The 21,211-nt window shown below is 40.1% G+C and overlaps 1 protein-coding gene across 1 annotated transcript; it reads left to right on the top strand.

Moving 5' to 3' along the window:
* The first annotated feature begins 1,019 nt into the window (after positions 1-1,019).
* Positions 1,020-14,561, top strand: POMP (proteasome maturation protein). The gene is made up of 6 exons (XM_024755544.1): positions 1,020-1,112; positions 3,642-3,739; positions 5,466-5,526; positions 7,501-7,602; positions 9,315-9,408; positions 13,836-14,561. Exons 1-6 carry the CDS (start codon positions 1,020-1,022, stop codon positions 13,901-13,903), a joined length of 516 nt encoding a protein of 171 aa, XP_024611312.1. The 3' UTR covers positions 13,904-14,561.
* The last annotated feature ends 6,650 nt before the right edge of the window (positions 14,562-21,211 follow it).

Here is a 21,211-nt window from a genome sequence, read left to right as displayed (position 1 = left end):
CCTTAATCTGGCACACAAGGGCCTCCACGATAAATCTGCCTCCATCTAAGCCTCATCTCACACTCCTCTCTACCTTACTCACTGAAATTTAGCCACACAGGCCTTCTTTCCCACTTGAGCTTTTGCACAAGCAAATCTACCAGCAATGTCTTTCATACTCTCTCCTCTCTAACTCACTCTTATACCTTGACTGCCAGCCCAAGGATTCCTTAAATTAGCTCCATTACATGGTGACAACGCGTGAGTTCGTTTTACCACATCACATTTGGAAGGCAACAGAGTATAGTGTATGACTGTAACTATAATAGATTATGTGTCCTTGGTCATATCTATTTAAACTCTTTTATGTCTTGCTTTCAGCGCCTGTAAAACTGAGGTAAGTGTAGAACTCACTTCATAGGATTATTCAAAGAGTTAAAGGAGATAGTTCACGTACAGCACTTGGAATTGTGTTACTACATAGTAAAAGCCCTCAAAGGTTACTGATACCATACTTACTTAGTTGTCACCCTGCCCACCCCAAGAGTTCCTCTACTGCTGGAGCCCAGGAACCACACGAGCCTGTTCATTTCTGTATTCTTAGTCTCAGCCCGGAGTCCTGAACATAGCTGGCCTTCGATAAGTAATTAAAAAAAAGCAAACCGGCAAAAGCTTTGGCTTCCACGTTTGCCTCACTAGCTGGATGACTGCACGCGAATCACTCATTCCACCTGGGCCTCGTTTGCCCTTATGAAAAACGTAATCTCGACCTCAAAGAGATTTTGGATGAACAGGGCGATGCATCCAGCAAAGTACACTGCGCATCTCCCAACGCCGCACAAGCGGTCGGGGCTGATAACGAACAGAGTGAACAACCGCGTCTCCCCTCCCCCGCCCTCCTCCAGCCCACACCCCCTTACTGCGCCCTCGGTCCCCGATCCCTCGGGACTTCAGGCGTGGGAGCTCCGGCCCCGTGCGGCTCCCTCCAGGTGCCCCGCACCCTCCTTCCTTCCTCGCCCGGACGGACGCACTTCCGGCGGATGTGGGTGGGGGCAACCCCGGAAACGGAAGTGAGCCGCGGGTCGGCTGACGGTAACGGGCTGAGAAGCTGTTCGCAGAGCGTGTTGAAGATGGTGAGTGAGACCCTGGGCGACCCGAGTGGACTGCGGGCTCGGGTCCGTGGGCGCAGGAGCAGGCCGCCGCTCCCCAGCCCGTTCCCCGGTGGCGGCGGCGGCGGGAGGAGGAGGCCGGCCTCGGGCGCCATGATTTGTCGAGTCACGGGGTCCGGGGGTTCGTGGCCGCCGCCTGGGCAGGTCTCCGGCGCTGGTCCCGCGAGCGGCGCCTCGGCTTCATCCTTTCCCACCGCCTCCTCTCTCCCATCCCCAAGTCCCCCAGTCGGCCCCGACCCCGGTCCCTTCCCGTAGTTGGCGCCGAGCCGGAAAGGACATCCCCAAAAGTGCAACGGTCTGGGGTGCGGCGCGGCCGACTACCCCTCCCCCGAGGGGAGGACCTTTGGGAGCCGAGTGCCCGACATCCTCACCCACCCCTAATCCTCGGAACTGCCTTGATAACAAACCCACAGCTGTGGGTCCGTTTTCCATCACTCAGCTTTACCCCACAAACATTTTTGGGAGCTCGTAGTATGGCAGGTGTTGGAGGGGGGAAAATTGGATAGTTGCTACTCCCCGTTTGTCAGTATTGTTATTGGGTCTCCTCCTGCCCCGTCCCTTCTCTCTTTTTAACTTAAAAGTTTGATGTTTGGGAGAGATTCTTGAATCGTCATTGCTCGCGACTCTGATACCACCAGTACTGCTGCTGGGCCATCCAAATCTAGAAAGTTTCTGTTGGTAAATACTGCTGAACATAGTAAAGAGGTTTAATAAACATCCTCAAGTAACTAGTGTTAATTAACTTTTCATAGATTTGTTTTCCTCTGCTACTTTATTAGAAATATCATGTACTGATTCTCATGTTTTACAGGAGGGAATTGGGAAAGTGATAACAGTAGATCCCAGAGATCAGAATCCCCCTTTTCTTTGTGTGTAGAAGAAACTTTTCTTCCGTTACTCTACAATAAAGCAGTCTGGGAGGAGGAGAACCTTTATGTAGGAAAGCAACAGAAGGTGTTTTTGGAAAGGTACAATCATACAACTCTGGTCCTGGAAAGAGTTCAGGCAGCTGGAAGGATGAGTAAACAGGGCCAGAGAGGTTCTGTGCCGTCGTCAGGTTAGTGGCCTCCACACTAGATTTCAGCTTCTTTTCCTAATTAACTGTGACTTCTATGTGGGAGAGTTGAAACCTGTTGTACAGCTTCTTGAGTTCCAGGCTTCGGACCTTGGACATTATTCAGGCAAGACATTGACAAACCAGTGGAAGGTTTTTGTTTTTCGTTTTGTTTTGTTATGTTTTTTTAACAGCTTTGGTGAGGAAAATTGCTTATCAGGCAAATCTTGCTGTGCAGAATTGGAAAATAGAACAGGCTAGAGGCAGTGCTGTTAACATTATCCAGGTGTGGACTGGGGTGGTAGATTGAGGAAACCCGGGACACTGTGCAGTACCTGACCTAGTAAAATATACAAATAAAGTAAAACATCAATTTAAGAAGCTGGTTTCTCAGAAGAGTTTCTCCTAGAAGAATATAACACTCCAAACTACCTGCAGCTGTTTTACAGTTTTCTGCAGAATTGCAGGGGTGATGTATTTCAGCAACAAGTAACTTAAACTCAGCATCTTGTGTTTTAGCTATGGTATTATGTATTACATTTTAATTGCATGTTTACTCTATCTTCATTATATTAAGCCCTGGAAGACAGATATGTATCTTCAGTATCTAGTAGAGAACCTGCCGCATAGTAGATATTTAATAAATATTTGGTGATTAAATTATAGTATAAATGAGTAGGGTGACCATACACTAGTAACAAATATACCGTGAGTCTTTGTTTTTATTTTTTTTATTTATACCATCCTGATTAGGTACATTTATTTTTCATAGGTAGTACCCTCTTATGGGAACCAAATACTTTCTGAAATTCCCTTTCTTTCTTAGCTCCTGTGACTACTCTCTTCTAGCTGTTCTCTCTGTTCTTAATCCCATTTTCCTTGTTCTTCCTTGTCCATAAGGAATGGTATTCCCCAGGATTCTGCCCTCAACATTTTTCATTCTGTGCCGATCATTCTAACCTAAGGGGGAATCTTTCCAATAAAAGTAAATCTGATCATGCCATAACCCTTCAGAGGCTCTCTATTTCAGAATAAAACAAATTTCTTTGCATATTGAAGCCTTTTCATTTTTTCTTTTGGCCAACCTTTACTGCTCTACTCAGACATGTAGTTAGCTGGTCATCTCAAAAGACTTGTAGCTTGCTCATTTATATTTTTATACTTTTACCCATGTTCTTGTTTTACGTGAATGCCTTTCAATCTGACAGCATTCAGAGATCAACTCAGGAATCCTTCCTACCCCGAATTCGATTTTATTCACTGAACCATGTATATTCCTCTACCATAATGCTAAGGCTCATGGTACTTGTCTAGACTGGGCCCTTTGAGGGCAAAGACCTTATCCTTTCTTTCCAGTGCTTAAACAGTGTTGTTTACATAGATGTTCAGTGTTTTTTTGAACTGTTTATATTTAATAGTGTTTTTCCTTTCTGTTGTAGAATGCCAGAGGACTTGGATCTCAGCTAAAGGACAGTATTCCAGTTACTGAACTTTCAGCAAGTGGACCTTTTGAAAGTCATGATCTTCTTCGAAAAGGGTATATGGGGGAATTGGGACTTTGACTTTGTAATGGTAAAATGTGAATTATTTCTCACAGTATTCTTTAAATATTTTGATAGGCCATAAATATGTATTTAATTTAGGAGGTAGCAAGTAATACACTTTAGGGGAGGAGGGGGAGGGTAGGATTGGATGTGTTCTATAGTGGAAGAAGCATCTTATCAGAGTAGTAGGTTCCCAGGAAAGGGCATCTTCCTAGGAGATGTTACCCAGTAGCATGATTTGGTAGGATTCTTCTTTGTGCTGCTGATAACTTGGAGAGCCATTTGTCTCTTTATCTTATTAACTATTGGAGTAATTGACTGTTCTTTGGGAGACACTAGAACATAGCAGTAAAGAGCATGGACTCTGGGTTTTGGTCCTGGCTCTGCCATTTACTAGATGTATGCCTGTGGGCAGGTTACTTAATTGTTCTACGTCTCAGTGTCCACACCTGTGAAATAAGGCTAGTAATAGCATATATGTTATCTTGAATGAGCTAACACACGGGAAGTACTTAGACCAGTACGTGGCATTAGTAAGCACAGGGTAAGCCTTAGATGCTCTTATTTTTCTTTTCTAGTTTCAGTACAGTTATGCCCCTCCCCTCGATTTTCTATATTTTTCTCTGTGTTTAGGTCTGAATTTCTAGTACTGGTCCTTTTCCTTGGCAGATTGTTTTTCTGCTTAATCAAATAAGGATAATGCTTTCCTCCCTGCTTTGTATGTACTGTGTTTTGAATTTTTGAATTTTGTATCTAATTTTAAGGTGTTTACTCTTACTGTCTTAGAATATCATTCTAATATTGGTCTCTGGGAGCAGACATAATACCTCACTATTGTCTTTTCATTCCGTAGTAAAAGATGCACTATATTGCCTTTGGAATTGGCAGTAGTATAGTATAATCAGATTTATAAGCTAGCCAGTAACCAATCCGGGTGATTCGTTTCTGTTTTTTTTTGTTTTCACATGAAATGCTTCTCTTCCTTCCCAGTTAGACTGGGAAGATTGCCATGGGCAGAGCCATTATCAAATTCCACTTTGCAGATAATGTTCTGTACAAAGATAGTATTCAGTAAACGATTGTTGCAGGATTTCTAAGGTTTCCTTCAGCTCTCAGATCCTGGTTTGGACAATAACATAGTCATCTTTATATATCTAGGGTGATAAAGACCCGCGGCCTGGTTCTAGCTGTATATCACCTAATATGGTACTTTATACATAGTAGGTGTTTGGTAAATGTCAAACAGATCGTTCAACATGTGTTTACCAAAAATATATTAACTATTGAATACGCATTAGATCTGAAGAAAAGAGGCTTAGATATTTTACATAATACAAGAATCATGTCATCAGAGTAGTAGTATTAAACATACTTTTTATTAAATTTCTTCTAGATACAGGGCATCATTTAGCACCATTTTTGGGGGTGGTTATCCCCAGTGAATTGAAGTCTTGACCACCAGTATCTATAATAGATCCATTTAAAACAATGTTCAGTAAATTTGACTTCTTGTCTTCCTTTTGGTGTACAGTTCTATGAATTTTAAAATATGTGTTAATTCCCAGAACCATCACCACCACACTTAGGATACAGAACAGTTTACTCATCCCCCCAAAACTCCCTTGTGCCATTTATTTATACTACAACAGTGATAGATGTGATTTTGAGCTCTAGGTATTCAGTAATATATAATCTTCCATCTTAATTGTTTATTTTCAGTTTTTCTTATGTGAAAAATGAACTTTTGCCCAGTCATCCTCTTGAATTATCAGAAAAAAATGTAAGTATGTTACCTGTGTTTTTATTTTTATCCTTTAGTAGAAAAATATTTTTAATAATACTTGATTAAGACACTTCTGGTGTTGAGCATTTAACCATGAAAAACTTGAGGCCTTGTTTTCGATATCCTAATCTTTGAGTTATCATTGTATTGCTTCACTAAAGCTCCCTTTCTACACATTCTTCTTTGTCTTTTTTATAGACATTTCTAGAGGTTAGTCCACCTTTCCATTCCTTTCATATGTTCTCCTTTGATGATCCCATTTTCTTTTACATTTTTCCCCTGCCATTTTTGCTGTTGGTCTTCCCAAGCCCATATCTCTAGCCTTGACCTCTTTTTCAAGCCCTGCATCTCCAGGCTACTGCTGGGCACAGTAGGTGCACAGGTGAATATGACATAGTCCCCATCCTTAAGGGGCTGAAATTTTAATGGGAGGATAAGCAGTGGATAGGGGCTTCATAAAGTGTTGTAGAGGACCAGGGATGGAGCAAGCATCTGTGGAAAGCTTTCTAGAAGAGGGCATTTGAACAGTTTTAGAACAGTATTAACCAGATAAATAGGTGGGGAAAGGTTATTCCCCAGAGGGTATAGCTTGTACAGATGTCCTAAAGACAACCTAAAGGGTTTTTAAATAACACATTCAGAGCAAGAACAAGGAGGTGTCTTACTACTTGGGAATGATGGTGCAGTGTTACCCAGTTAACAGGAAGCTGACCTATTCAGTTTTTTTTGTTTTGTTTTGTTTCCTCCCTCTTCAGCAAGGGGAAAGATTTTTCCTTAAGAAAGAGTAGAACAAATAATTTGATGATGAAATTGAAGTTCAAATTAGACGAGAAAATAAAGGGGCCCCTGGCTGCTTTAGCTGCATTCTGGTTTCATGCTCAGAAGATGAGAAGGTTGTTTTTCAGAGATTTCAGATTAGCCATAGAAAACATATAAATCAGGTTTATGGAAGAAAAAGCTGACACGGATAGCTCGTTTTGATGAATAAGTGAACTACATCATAGATGACCCAATAGACCAAAAGACTAGGCCAGAACTTCAAGAAAAACAAAGAGGTCAATGTGAAGTTCTGCATTTGGGTTCAAAGATAAATTATACATATTTAGATGGGGTAAACCTGACTCTTTTTTTTTTTTTTTTTTTTTTTTGCGCTACCCGGGCCTCTCACTGTTGTGGCCTCTCCCATTGCGGAGCACAGGCTCCGGACACGCAGGCTCAGTGGCCATGGCTCACGGGCCCAGCCGCTCCGCGGCATGTGGGATCCTCCCGGACCGGGGCACAAACCCGCGTCCCCTGCATCAGCAGGCGGACTCTCAACCACTGCGCCACCAGGGAAGCCCTGACTCGTTTTTTAGAAGTAGTATCAGTGCTTAGTAAGAGTATGATTCCAGAATAAAATTGCTTATTAGTACCCAACACAAATTGGGTTTCTTTTTTCCCCCAGACTCAATTACTCAGAAAGGTGGAGTTTAAGGGTTGTAGTTTAATTAACAGGACCGTATAATGGGTCTGATTATTTCTTTTATGAAATCCTTTGAAGTAGATACTTTCATACTTAGAAATTTCTTACTAATTATTGTCCCTGTATAAAACTTTCTGGATCTGAGGTTATTTACACCTTTTCTTTGCTCTACCAGTTTTGCAGTAATTCTAATCAAAAGCATTGAAATATGATTATGCTTTGTAAATACACTTTTGCAATGTGAGAAACATTCCCTTAATGTATTAGTTCTGTAAATCTAAATTTTAGGTGGTAATTTTACACCAGTGAAGGACACCTGCATGCCAGGTAAAATATAGACATACATATTCTAAAATTTGTCGAAGAAATTAGTAAAAATACTTCGTTTTTATTTCAGTTATGGATATTGAAATCTTTCTTCTAAGTATTGTGTCACATGCGTATCAGTGCTAACTGTTTTGAAAGCAGAATGTTGAGTAACATTCAAAATTACATTGTTGTCTTTGTAGTTCCAGCTCAACCAAGATAAAATGAACTTTTCCACACTGAGAAACATCCAGGGTCTATTTGCTCCATTAAAACTACAAATGGAATTCAAGGCAGTGCAGCAGGTGGGTTTATGAATGTCAATTTGTATGCATCCTACCTGTGTGTTGATATCAATTGGAAGGAGCCTTCTATTTTAATAACAGCTGTACAAACCTTACCTTCTCTTCTGCCCTACAACCTATCCTACTTTCCCCCTTTTAGGATATGACCTTGATTTCTACTTCATAGAGAAAAGAAGCTTTGAAATGGAAAACTCCTTTAAATTATAGGCTCACTGTCTGAAAACTTACCTGTGTTCATTTTTCATGTTTTTCTCCTTTGGGGGGTTACACTGAATCTGAGATGCCTCTAGGAATATCCAGGTGGAGGTATCTAATAGGCAGGTTGTATATTGCTGAGTATACCTGTTGCTTAGGAAGAAGATCTTCAGAAATGTCCTTCCAGGTGTGTAAGAACTGTCCCCCCATCTGTGCTCTGGATTCTGTCACATCACACTACATTGATTCCAGTGATTGCTGGACAACTAACAAAGAACAGAAAAACTGAAAATTTGGTTTGGCTACATTAAAGTTTGTTGGGTACAAACTATGTGCCAGTGACTATATATGTATACTTCACACTGCACCATGCTACAGGTTTGAGAGGAAGGTGCTATTATCCTAGTTCACAGATGGAAACAGGGTGAGACAAGTCAGGTAACTTAGGCAAAGCCTAAGTAAGTAATAAAAGCAGGATTTGAATCCAGATCTCTCTGACTATACAGCCCATGCTTTCTCCACTGTACTTAGATACTAGTCTGCGGTATATGTATTTAATAATTGAAAAAAGTATATAACACTAGTTCACAATGGCATTGTGGTTTTTAAAGGCCCACAGGTGACTTTGATCTTCATTTCTAGTTACCACTACTGTTTTTTTTTTTTTTTAATTAATTATTAGTTTATTTTTTGCTGTGTTGATCTTCATTGCTGCATGGGCTTTCTCTAGTTGTGGTGAGTGGGGGCTATTCTTCGTTGCGGTGCATGGGCTTCTCATTGCGGTGGCTTCTCGTTGCGGAACAGGGGCTCTAGGCATGCTGCTTTCAGCAGTTGTGGCACGCAGGCTCAGTAGTTGTAGTTCGTGGGCTCTAGAGCGCAGGCTCAGTAGTTGTGGCACATGGGCTTAGTTGCTCCACGACATGTGGGATATTCCCTGACCAGGGATCAAACCCGTGTCCCCTGCGTTGGCAGGCAGATTCTTAACCACTGTGCCATCAGGGAAGTCCCTATCGGTACTGTTTTAAAGGGTCATAACTTAAACATTTGTGTGAGCAATACAGAACAACATAAAAAATGAATAATTGGTTTACTAAATAGAATACTGCTCTCGCTGAATTGGAATTTCTTCAGGAATTTGATCATCCCACGTTTATTGGGAACGAAGAGTGGTGTTAGGCTCTAGGATTTTGCATTTCATCACATGGTGTGTGCTTTGGTTTCCTGGACAGAAGCGAAGCCCTCGAACATGAGCAAGCCTGATGGGATTATTAAGTGTCCGTGAGAAGCTCTCAGTTTCAGTGTATAAATTTTGTGTAAAGTGTTGAGGAATTTTTAAAATTTTGGTTTGGGTCTCAAATGTGAACTTGCGTGTTAAATTGATTAACCCACATTGGTTAAATTGATATCTTACTTAGTTTTGTGAATTTTACAAATAAAGAATGAAGAATGAAATTTGGTCATGTATATTTTTTCCCCTTGGTTTTTTCTAATTTTGCCTTTTTATACTTTTCCTGAAGGTTCAGCGTCTTCCATTTCTTCCAAGCTCAAACCTTTCATTGGATATTTTGAGGGGTAATGATGAGACTATTGGATTTGAAGATATTCTTAATGGTAAGTGTCATTCCATACCTTTTTGTAGAGCTCCAATAATGTACAAGACAACAGCAGCAGATGAAACCTACAGCGTCTTTGTCCTCGTGGAGTTTATAGCTGATTGAATTCATTTGTGTTTATTCAGTGAAATAAGATAAAATTTAATGGTAATAACTGTTTAACTGGTTTTAAAAGTGAAAATTATTTATGGAGTTCTGAGATTATAGTCATTTCAGTCAATTAATGACAGTCATTCCTTTCATATCCTGAGGATAAAGTCTGATGTGTGAGTCCAGTACAATATTCTTAGGGTAGCTTAAACAAGGATTGTTGTTGCACTATTCAGAATGTTTGTGGGATGTGACTAGTTTTAAAAACAACTAGAAAAAATAAGGTCAAAGTTTTCTTTAAAAAATACCCACCCTTTCCTCCTAAGTAATTGTTGTGTTTCTATAGATGGTGAATAGTAAAGAAGAATCTGTCATTTTTAACAAAATTCTCTGGATGATTATATTATGTATGACATAAATGGCTTTTAAGTAAGGGCAATACATGCAGCATCCTTTATTTTTTTCTGGTTCTGAGGAAGGTAAACAAATATAATTCTGTCCAGTATTACTTCTGTTCATTATGCCTCGGCAGTTTAGGAGAAACAGAAAAACCCAACAGGATTAAATTATATTACTTTTGCTTGGCTGCTAATGTCCGGTAACGAGATGCTGTGGATGCAGCAGAAATCTCATGAGACTCCTCTTTGAAAATCTTCCCTGAGGGAACTTTTTGAATGCAGGAAAACCTGGAATTCCTAAGCTTTTACATTGAATTTAGACCTCATTTAAAATTAGTAAGGTGATAGCTCAGGTTTATAATTACCTTTTAGTTATAAAAATGCACTCATTTAAATATCAGCCTCTGTAAAGTCATGTGAAAAAAAGGGAGAGGGACTTACTGAGCATTTATTCAGTCAGTAAAATAATTGTTATACGTCAGACAGTGGGCTAGGCTTTGAATATACGACGGTGAAAAAAACAAAACATCTGTGCTTCCTAATGGGGGAGGTAAACATTAACAGTTAAAACACAAACATGTAGTTATAAACAGTGATTAAATTCTAAGAATAAAGAGGGTAGGTATATAGTTTGTTGTTGGGTAGGAGGGCCAGGCACCTCTGGGAATATGACATATAAATTGATTCCTGAAAGATACATGAATTAGTTGAGCTAAAAGTAGAGGGAAGAATATTTCAGACAGAAGAAGCTGTATGTCCAGGGTCTCTAACCTGAGAACAGCCGAAGAGCTCTGAAGGGTTTATTCCACTTAAGAGCTAACAAGTTAGCCCTCTGTGGTTTCACGGATGCTGGCAGAGACAGACTCCTCGAGACAAAGGGCAGTTTGTTATTCACGGCAGTAGCAGAAGCCAGAGCATCAGCTTTTCTGTTGGGTCCCTAAGCCCCAGTTCCCACAGGGCAGCAAGAAGAGGGTTAGATGAAACCTGCATATAGAGTGTATTTTGTTACAGTAAGGGGAACCCCAAGTTCAGGGCACCTGAATCTTATAATGGGCAGTCAGCCTGCCTATTCTGTGTCCCAAGGGCAACATGATCTCTCTTTAGAAACAGCCTTGGAAAGAGAGTCCAGAACAAAGGCAGACAGTGCCTCTGCTTCCAAGACTTGTGGAATCAAGAAAGGATCCTAGAGAATTGTCTCTCAACACACATAAGAACATGTTAAGAAGGCCCATGTAGCTGGAGTGTTTTGAGGGAAGTGGAAAGTAGAATAAGGTGAGGTTGAAAAGCCAGGCAGGTACAGAGGAGCCAGAGCCTTGCAGACCATAAAAAGTTTATTCAGAATGCAACAGAAAGCCATCGAGTGATTTTTTTTTTCTTTTGACATCTGAAGACTGTAACTTTATTTTATTTTTTTCTTCAGCTCTTTTGTTTTCTTTCACTTTATAATCTTTTTTTTAATTTTATTTTTTCAAACAGCAGGTTCTTATTAGTTACCTATTTTATGCATATTAGTGTATATGTGTCAATCGCAGTCTCCCAATTCATCCCACCACCACCACCACTGCCCTCCTTCCGACGTTCCCCCCTTGGTGTCCATACCCATTGAGTGATTTTAAGCCGTGACATGTGATAGAATTTCAGATTTAAAAAGATCACTAGCGGGGGCTTCCCTGGTAGCGCAGTGGTTGAGAGTCTGCCTGCCGATGCAGGGGACGCGGGTTCGTGCCCCGGTCCGGGAAGATCCCACATGCCGCGGAGCGGCTGGGCCCGTGAGCCATGGCCGCTGAGCCTGCGCGTCCGGAGCCTGTGCTCCGCAACGGGAGAGGCCACAACAGTGAGAGGCCCAAGTACCGCAAAAAAAAAAAAAAAAAAAAAAAAGATCACTAGCTCTCTTATGGACATCTTTATATATTCATTCCTTGCATCTGTAAGGCGGCTAAGAACTAGAAAGATCCTCTGTCTAGGTAGGTGATTTTTGTCAGGGTGAGATCGCTGCGCTGCACTTCGGGTAGTTCCCCTCGTGGGGACTGTGACTGTATAATTATGGACAGTTTATGGCTTCACCTTAGGGCCTTGCCTTAGCTGTTCCTTCTGCTTAGAATACTTTCCCCCTCACTTTTCAGATCCCAGTTTAAATGTCACTCCTTCAGAGACTACCCAGTCTAAAGTAGTCCCAGTCACCCTGTCACCTCATTTTCATTCTTTGCTTATCACTTTTCCAGTATTTTTCTTGTTTCTTATTTGTTTTCCCCAACTTAAATACAGGCCTCACAAGAGCTGGGGACTTTGTCTTGTTAACTCTTGTGTCTCCAGTGCCTCATAAGGTGCTTAATCCATGATGGGTGTTGAAAGCTGTTGCTCACCACATTCTCCTCATCACATTTGACCCAGAAGGAATTTTAAAGTCTGTAATGAGGGAGTAGTGTGTTAATCTAAGCGTGATATGAAGACTAGTCAACTGTGAATGAAAATCTGTATAATTCTCCAATTTACATTTTTTAAAGTGTTGGAGGTGATCAGGGTTTTGTTTGCTTGCTCATCGGGGAAGTGCTTGGCCAAGAAAAATCTGCACATTATATTTTAAGGAAGGGAAGAGAATGTGAGGAAGGCAGTGAGAAAGTCACAGCTAGCCTTTTTCTTAATGCTGAAAGCGGCTTTCCGTTTACTCTAGTTCTGTCACTTTAAGATGAGGGAACTGAGACTGACCAAGAGGCTGGGTCCTCCCTGGGAGTCTCACAGGCCAGGGCCTTGCTTACATGGTGTGCTGTCTTCTGGTGCAAGTGATTTATTTAATAAGCATGTATTTTATTAAAGTCAAAAGCTTTAAAAAGCAGAGTTTAAAAGGAAAGTTGTTATTATATAAATAAGGATATTCTTTGTTTAAAAATTGAAAACATTACAGCTGAGACTCAAGTCCTCCATGTTTAGCCCAAACCCATTTCTCTCCCTGCTTCCCTGTGTGCCTGCTGCGTGCTGCTTCTAGTTAGTGTATGTCCTTCCAGACTTTTTTCTGTGTCTTCATACAAATATATATAATCAGAAAATATCTGACGCTGCTTTGTGTATATGTATTTTTTATCACAATTGGTATCATACTGTGTGTATCTTACGGTAGTAGGTATGCTGCATCAATACATGTATTGAGTTTTCTCATTAAGACAAAACAGAGCTGCAGCAAACATCTTTGTTCTTTGTACTCATGTGCGGACATACTTTTTCTTAATTTGGGTTTTGGATGCCTGTTGTATACATAGCCATTTACTCCATTAATAATTGTAATGGTATCAGTTGTTGCTAAGGTTAACTTTGTTGTGTGACAGATGTCAAGAGTAGAGATTGCTGAACTAATGTGACACAGTAATCTCCAGTCTCTTAGGAGATCCAGTGAGGAAACATCCAAATTGATCTGTTACTCTTGGTAATCATTATTTTAATGATTATTTATCTTTACAAACTGATTTTACAGTTTATTTCGTTGGGTATTTACTCTGTTTCTTGTCCTGTGTGGAGGAGAAGAGGCTTTGTTTGTTTGTAGGAAGCTTAATGTTGTTATTCATTTTAAAAACTCTTAGGTGCATTATTGCAGTTAAAGTAAGACTTTTGTCTGACTTGTCAATACAGACAAGAGAGTGAAGGTTTTTAAGGTTTTCTTGCTCTAGACTTCTGGTTTGTGTATATATGTATTTGCAACAGAGCACAGAGTGATAGAAATAAAATGGGTTTTGCAAATTAGATTACGGATTGTTTAATCTCCTATTAGAGATCGTTCCTAGAGCCAACTGGAAAGCACTGGAAAACTTAAGAACTTTGAAAAAGAACTTATTCAATCTATATTTTCTTTTACAATCACCTGAATTGAGGTATACTTGACATACAGTAGAATGCACCCATTTTAAGTGTCCAGTTCTTTAATATGTTTGTTTTTGTTTGTTTTCAGACCCGTCACAAAGTGAACTAATGGGAGAACCACATTTGATGGTTGAATATAAACTCGGTTTACTGTAATGCAGTGTGCTGTTCATGGAAATAGAGGGGCTGCATCTTGTTTATAGTCGTTTTTTACTATAATTTGACATGCACAACATTAAAATTACTGACACATGAGAATTTTTGCCTGAATAGTATCTGTGATCATTTGAAGTTCTTCGGGTCTTTGGTTTATGTGGTATTTAAAGGCACTAAAGGGAGATGGTTTAAAAACTTCTAATTTATATTAAAACAATAGCCTTCTATGTCTTTAAAAAAATGTTGCTAATTAATATCATAAAACTATGCACAGGTTCCAATTCAGCCTGTTTCCTAGTTATTTCATAAATTTAATTTTGAATAATCATTGGTATTTGAGCCTGCAAACTTCATAGTAGCATCTTTCAGAATAAACATCTGTTCAGTGGCAGCATTTCAAAGTAAGTACAAAATAAGACTATTATATTTTACCTTGTTTCAGTATAGTCCATTAATACTCATAAGAATAACACTTGCTTTATTGATGCTACTTTAGAATTATAACTATATTCTTTGATTCTTTCAGGTTGAAAAGTATAAGTTCAGAGGTTTTGATTTTGGTCTTGCCTTTAAAGTGAAAAATTAAACAATCAGCAGATGTCAATTAAACTGTAGTACTGCATAGATTAATATATCATAAGATGCTTAAATTTAAAAAGGAAAAAAGAACATTCATGTACACATACAACTATTTATGAACAAATTCAATAACAGTTTATTTAAAAATAAATCTTCCTTATGGTTGTTCTTTGTTAATAAGGTATTTTTTTATGGACCTAGTATACAAAATTAAAGATTATCAATTTCTCAGGAGTATTTTTATTGTCTAAGTCACTGATTTATGACTGAAGGCAATGTTTTTCTCTCCCCACTGGGAGTGGGGGGGGTCATTTAACAGTGTCTAGAGAAATTTCTGGTTGTCACAACTTTGGGGAGGGTTTCCAACTGGCATCTAGTGCAAGGAGGCTAGGGATGCTGCTAAACATCCTACTATAAAAATTGCTCCTGACCGTTGAGATTGAGCTTAAAACTGTCTTTGCCAACACAATATTTGCCAACCCACTTTACACTTAAATTATGAGAAAATATAGAAATAATGAAGGTTCACTAATTGATTGTTTCTAAATGTGTTCTCTTTCAACTAATTAACAAAGTTGGATATTTCTGTACCTTAATTAGTTTTAGGAATAGTAGGTACTCTTCCTGACCAGTAGAAGGTACTATGAATTAATGAACATAGTTTAAATGGAAAAGCTGATGCTTTAAACACAGAAATTGGTAATCATGATTAGTGCTTATTCTCTGAAGGTCTTCATGCTTCCCCCTCTCTCCTTTTCCTCTTTTACCTCCTTTGTGTTTACACCCATGATCCTTAACCCTGGGTGCGTGTAAAATCACCTGGAAATCTTGTGAAAGAATCTTGGTGTCAGGGTCTGAATCTCAGAAGTTCCAGAAGGACAAGTCGGGGTGGATCCCAGGAAGTCTACTTTTGAAAAGCTCTCCAGGGATGAGAACCTTTGATTTATATGCTTGCTTTCGCCTTTATAGTAATATTTATTAGCATCAGTTAATTCTTCCCGTGTACCTCGGTGCTGGAACGTTTGCTAGTAGTCTCTGCAAACTGCAGTGTGTGCCTGGAGTTGGGATGATTTGGGTTCCTTCATAAGAGTAAATTTCAGGTTCCTCTGAGATACTTTGCCTAGGTGCCAGACTCTTCAGTTAGGCATTTTTTCTTTCAGATGCTGTGGGGTTTGTTTTAAGGAATTAGTTTAGTATTTTGGGGGTTTAAGAGATACTTCACAGGTTGGTGCCTGATTACAATTAATTTTACTAACACTAAAATGATAAAATTCACAATAAAAGAGATATAAACATAATTAATGGACTGTAATGTAGTTCTGTGTTACTTTTTTTAATATATATGTGAATAAAGGAATTTGTGGGTTTTGTTGTCTCAAAGCAGGTGGGTTTGCAAATAACTGAGCACTGTTTGGCACATCATGGAATGGCTCTTTCACTAGACACGTCTCTTCACTCCTACCCTCTGTACAAAATATAAATGATAGGCTTATTATTTTTTTATTAATTTTTCTTTTTGCAGTGGGTTTTATCCCTCTTTCAGGAGTACACATAAGTATAACCCAGTGCTTTCCTGCATTTTGTTACTCCTTTGAATGCAGACATTTCAAGAGTGTAGAAAATTGTCTGAACAGGTAGATTACTTTTGAAAAGCTGAAAGACTGTATAGTGTATAATCTTCCACTGGAGTCTACAATTGGATGAATCTAAGTTTAACCAAATTTTGACTTGATATTTCAATAAAGCAAAGCCAAAAATGTGATACTTCATTGAACGTATTTAGCTCATGATTTCAAAGTTGAAATTCAGGTTCCTTCAAGTACAACAAATCCTTAATTAAGAGCCCATACCGGGCTTCCCTGGTGGCGCAGTGGTTGAGAGTCCGCCTGCTGAGGCAGGGGACACGGGTTCATGCCCCGGTCCGGGAAGATCCCACATGCCGTAGAGCAGCTGGGCCCGTGAGCCATGGCCGCTGAGCCTGCACGTCTGGAGCCTGTGCTCCGCAACGGGAGAGGCCACGACAGTGAGAGGCCTGTGTACCGCAAAAAAAAAAAAAAAAAAGAGCCCATACCTTGGTGGGGGCAGTGGCCAAGATGGCAGAGTAGAAAGTCCCTGAACTCACCTCCTCCCATGGGCATGCCCAAATGACAACTGTTTAACAGCACACAGCTGTCTATGGAAACAACCTGAAGACTAACAGAAAAGATTTTCCACCATTAAAAACATAAAGAAGAGGCTTCCCTGGTGGCACAGTGGTTGAGAGTCCGCCTGCTGATGCAGGGGACACGGGTTCGTGCCCCGGTCCGGGAAGATCCCACATGCTGCGGAGCGGCTGGGCCCGTGAGCCGTGGCCGCTGAGCCTGCGCGTCCGGAGCCTGTGCTCTGCGACGGGAGAGGCCACAGCGGTGAGAGGCCCGCGTACCAGAAAAAAAAAAAACACAAGGAAGCACGAGTCAGGTAGGAAGGACAGAGATACAGTATATCAGGACCCACACCCACAGGTTGGTGAGGAAGTGGGAGGAATGTCACAATTATAGAGATCCTCCCCAAGGAGCAAGGGGTTTGAGCCCATTGGACTCCCCAGCCTGGGGGGTCCTCCACCAGGAAAATGAGCCCCCAGAACATCTGGCTTTGAAAACCAGTGGGGCTTATGTTCAGAAGAGCCAGAGGGCTACAGGAAACAGACTTCTCTCTGAAAGGGTAAATGCGATCTGACTCCCAGTGTAGACGTTAATTCGAAAGGACAGAGGGTCAGACCTGCTTGCTGATCTTGGATCCAGGGAGGCAGGAGGCACCTGGGACTCCCCCTGGGGAGAGATGCTGGCAGCATCCATTTTGGGGAACTTGTTCTACCACAATAACACCAGCATTGTGAAGCACCATTTTGGAATTCTCATGTCCTGTTCGCGCCAGGGACCTGGTCCCACCTATCAGTGGGCCAGCAGCAGCCCTGTGCCCCCCTGGGTCAAACACCCAACCACGTGGGAAGCCTACCCTGCCCTCCGGCAAGTACAAGCCACTGCACACGGCACAACCTCGCAACCAAATGGGCCAGGGTCCAGCCCCACTGCCAGCGCACCCACAGTAGTCAGTTTTGCCACAAGAGAAGGGCACACACGGCCTCCCTAGAGCATAAAGCTCTGGTGACCAGAGGGAAGCATGCTGCTGGACCCCGTAGAACATCTCCAACATAGGAACACTTCTCCAAGATTAGGAAAGTGGCTGACCTATGTAACATATAGAAATACATTTGCCTGAGAATTGGGCAAAATGAGGAGACAGAGGAATGTGTTCCAAGAGAAGGAATAAGAGCCTCAGAAAAAGAACTAAATGAAGTGGAGATAAACAACCTCTCTGATACAAAGTTCAAGGTAATGATCTTAAAGATACTCAACAAACTGGAGAGAAGAATGATTAACATAGTGAGACTTTCAACCAACAGTTAGAAAATATAAAAAAGAACCAAACAGAGCTGAAGAATACAATAACAAAAAATACACCAGCAGGAATCAACAGTAGCTTAGATGATACAGAGGAATGGATCAGTGATCTGGAAGGCAGAGTAGTGGAAATCACCTAAGCTGAACAGAAAAAAGTTTTAGAAAATGATGATAGTTTTAAAGAGACCTCTGAGATAATATCAAGCATACTAACATTTGCATTACAAGAGTACCAGAAGGAGAAGAGAGAAACAGGCAGAGAACTTATTGGAAGAAATAATAGATGAAAACCTTCCTAATCTGGGGAATGAAACAGACATCCAGGTCCAGGGAGCACAGAGAGTCCTAAACAAGATGAACCCATAGAGGTTCACACCAAGACATATTATAATTAAAGTGGCAAAAAAAAAAAGAATCTTAAAAGCAGTAAGAGAAAAGCAACTAGTTACATACAAGGAAACTCCCATAAGACTGTCAGCTGACTCTGTAGCAGAAACTTTGCAGGCCAGAAGGGAGTGACACAATATATTCAAAGTGATGAAAGGAAAAAACTTAACAACCAAGAATATTCCACGTGGCAAGGTTATCATTCAGAATTGAAAGATAAAGAGTTTTACAGACAAACAAAAGCTAAAGAGTTTGGTGTCACTAAACTAGCTTTACAAGAAAATGTTAAAGGGACTTCTCTAAGCAGAAAAGAAAAATCCACAACTAGAAAATGAAAATTATGAAAGGAAAATCTCACTGGTAAATGCAAACATACAGTAAAGGTAGTAGATCAGCCACTTATATAGCTAAGAGGAAGGTTAAAAGACAGAGGTAGTAAAATCACTTATATCCACAATAAGTAAAGGTTACAGAAAAATATGTAAAATATGACACCAAAAACATTAAACATGGGGTGGGGAGTAAAAATATAGGTTAGTAATGCATTCGAACTTAAGAGAGAAAATAATCATATACATGTTGTTATATATGTCTCATGGTAACCAAAACCCTAAAATCTATAATACACACACCCACACACACCAAAAAAAAAAAAAAAAATTCAAACATAACACTACAGATAGTCATCACATTACAAGGGAAGAGAGCAAAAGAAGGGAACAAAAAAGAACTACAAAAACGACCAGAAAACAATTAAAACGGCAATAGGTACATATCTATCAATAATTACTTTAAATGTAAACATAGGAAATTCTCCAGTCAGAAGACAGAGTGGCCAAATAAAAAAAACAAGACCCATATATATGCTGCCTACAAGAGATACACACAGACTAAAAGTGGGGAATGGGAAAAGGTGCAAATGAAATCTGTGGTGGAATGCTTATATCAGACAAAATAGACTTTCAAACAGACTGTAACATGAGACAAAGGACTTTACCTAGTGATCAAGGGATCAATCCAACAAGAAGTTATAACAATTGTAAATATATAGGCACCCAAAATAGGAGCACCTAAATACATAAAGCAAATATTAACAAACATAAAGGGAGAAATTGACAGTAACACAATAGTAGGGGACTGCATTTACATCATTGGACAGATCATGCAGAAAAGAAACATCAGCTTTAAACAATACCTTAGACCAGATGAACTTAACATGTATACATATGTGAAACATCCAATCCAAAAACTACAGAATACAAATTCTATTGAAGCATAATATACATGGAACATTCTCTAGAATAGGTCATATGCTAGACCACAAAACAAATCTTAATACATTTAAGGAGATTAAAATCATATCAAGCAACTTTCCTAACCACAACAGGATGAGACTAGAAATCGACTACAAGGAAAAAAAAAAAGAAACCTACAAAAACACAAACGTGGAGGCTAAACAATATGCTACTAAACAACCAATGGGTCACTAAAGAAGTCAAAGGTGGAATAAAAAAAAGATAATCTGGAGACAAATGAAAATGGAAACAACTAGCCAAAATCTATGGGATGCAGCAAAAGCAGTTCTAAGAAGGAAGTTTATAGCAATACAAGTCTGACTCAGCAAAGCAGAAAAATCTCAATCTAACCAAACCCAAAGTTAGTAGAAGGAAAGAAATCATAAAGAGCAGAGTGAAGTAAATGAAATGGAGACAAAAAACAAACAGTAGAAAAGATCAGTGAAGCTAAGAGTTAGTTCTTTGAAGAGATAAACAAAATTGTTAAACTTTTAACCAGGCTTATGAAGGAAGAAGAGAGGGGACCCAAATAGTCAGAAAAAAAGAAGAAAAAAAATAAAGCTTTCGCACAGCAAACTATCAACAAAATGAGAAGGCTGCCTGCTGAATGGGAGAAGATATTTGCAAGTGATGTATCTGATAAGGGGCTAACATCCAAAATATACAAAGAACTCATACAACTCAACATCCAAAAAACAACCCAATTAAAAATGGGCAGAGGGGCTTCCCTGGTGGCACAGTGGTTAAGAATCCGCCTGCCAATGCTGGGGACATGGGTTCCATCCCTGGTCCGGGAAGATCCCACAATACTGCAGAGCAACTAAGCCCGTGCACCGCAACTACTGAGCCTGCGCTCTAGGGCCTGCGTGCTGCAACTACTGAAGCCCGAGCGCCTACAGCCCATGCTCCGCAACAAGAGAAGCCATTGCATTGAGAAGCCCGGGCACCACAACAAAGAGTAGCCCCCGCTCGCTGCAACTAGAGAAAGCCCGCGCACAGCAAAGACCCAAATGCAGCCAAAAATAAATAAATAAAATTTAAACAGAAAAAAAAAGGGCAGAGGATCTGAATAGACATTTTTCTAAGGAAGACGTACAGATGGCCAACAGACACAAGAAAAGATGCTTGACATCACGGATTATCAGGGAAATGCTAATCAGAACCACAATGAGATAACACCTCACATCTGTCAGAATGGCTGTTATCAAAAAGACCACAAATAAGTGTTGGCGAGGATGTGGAGAAAAGGGAGTCCTGAATCCTGTTGGTGGGAATGTAAATTGGTGCAGCCACTGTGGAAAACAGAGTGGTTCCTCAAAAAATTAACAATGGGACTACCATACAATCCAGCAATTTACTTCTGGGTATTTTTCTGAAGAAAACAAAAACACTAATTTGGAAAGATACATGCACTCCTATGTTCATTACAGCATTATTGACAATAGCCAAGATATGGAAGCAATGTAAGTGCCCATCAACAGATGAATGGATAAAGAAGATGTGAGATATATATATATATATATATATATATATATCTATATATATCATGGAATAATACTCAGCCATAAAAAAGAATGAAATCTTGCCATTTGTGACAACATGGATGG

The sequence above is a fragment of the Neophocaena asiaeorientalis genome, unplaced genomic scaffold (assembly GCF_003031525.2).
Source record: "Neophocaena asiaeorientalis asiaeorientalis breed wild unplaced genomic scaffold, Neophocaena_asiaeorientalis_V1.1 scaffold59, whole genome shotgun sequence".
Taxonomy (NCBI): domain Eukaryota; kingdom Metazoa; phylum Chordata; class Mammalia; order Artiodactyla; family Phocoenidae; genus Neophocaena; species Neophocaena asiaeorientalis.
The sequence above is the reverse complement of the archived record's forward strand: the minus strand, read 5'-3'. Positions and strand labels throughout refer to the sequence as shown.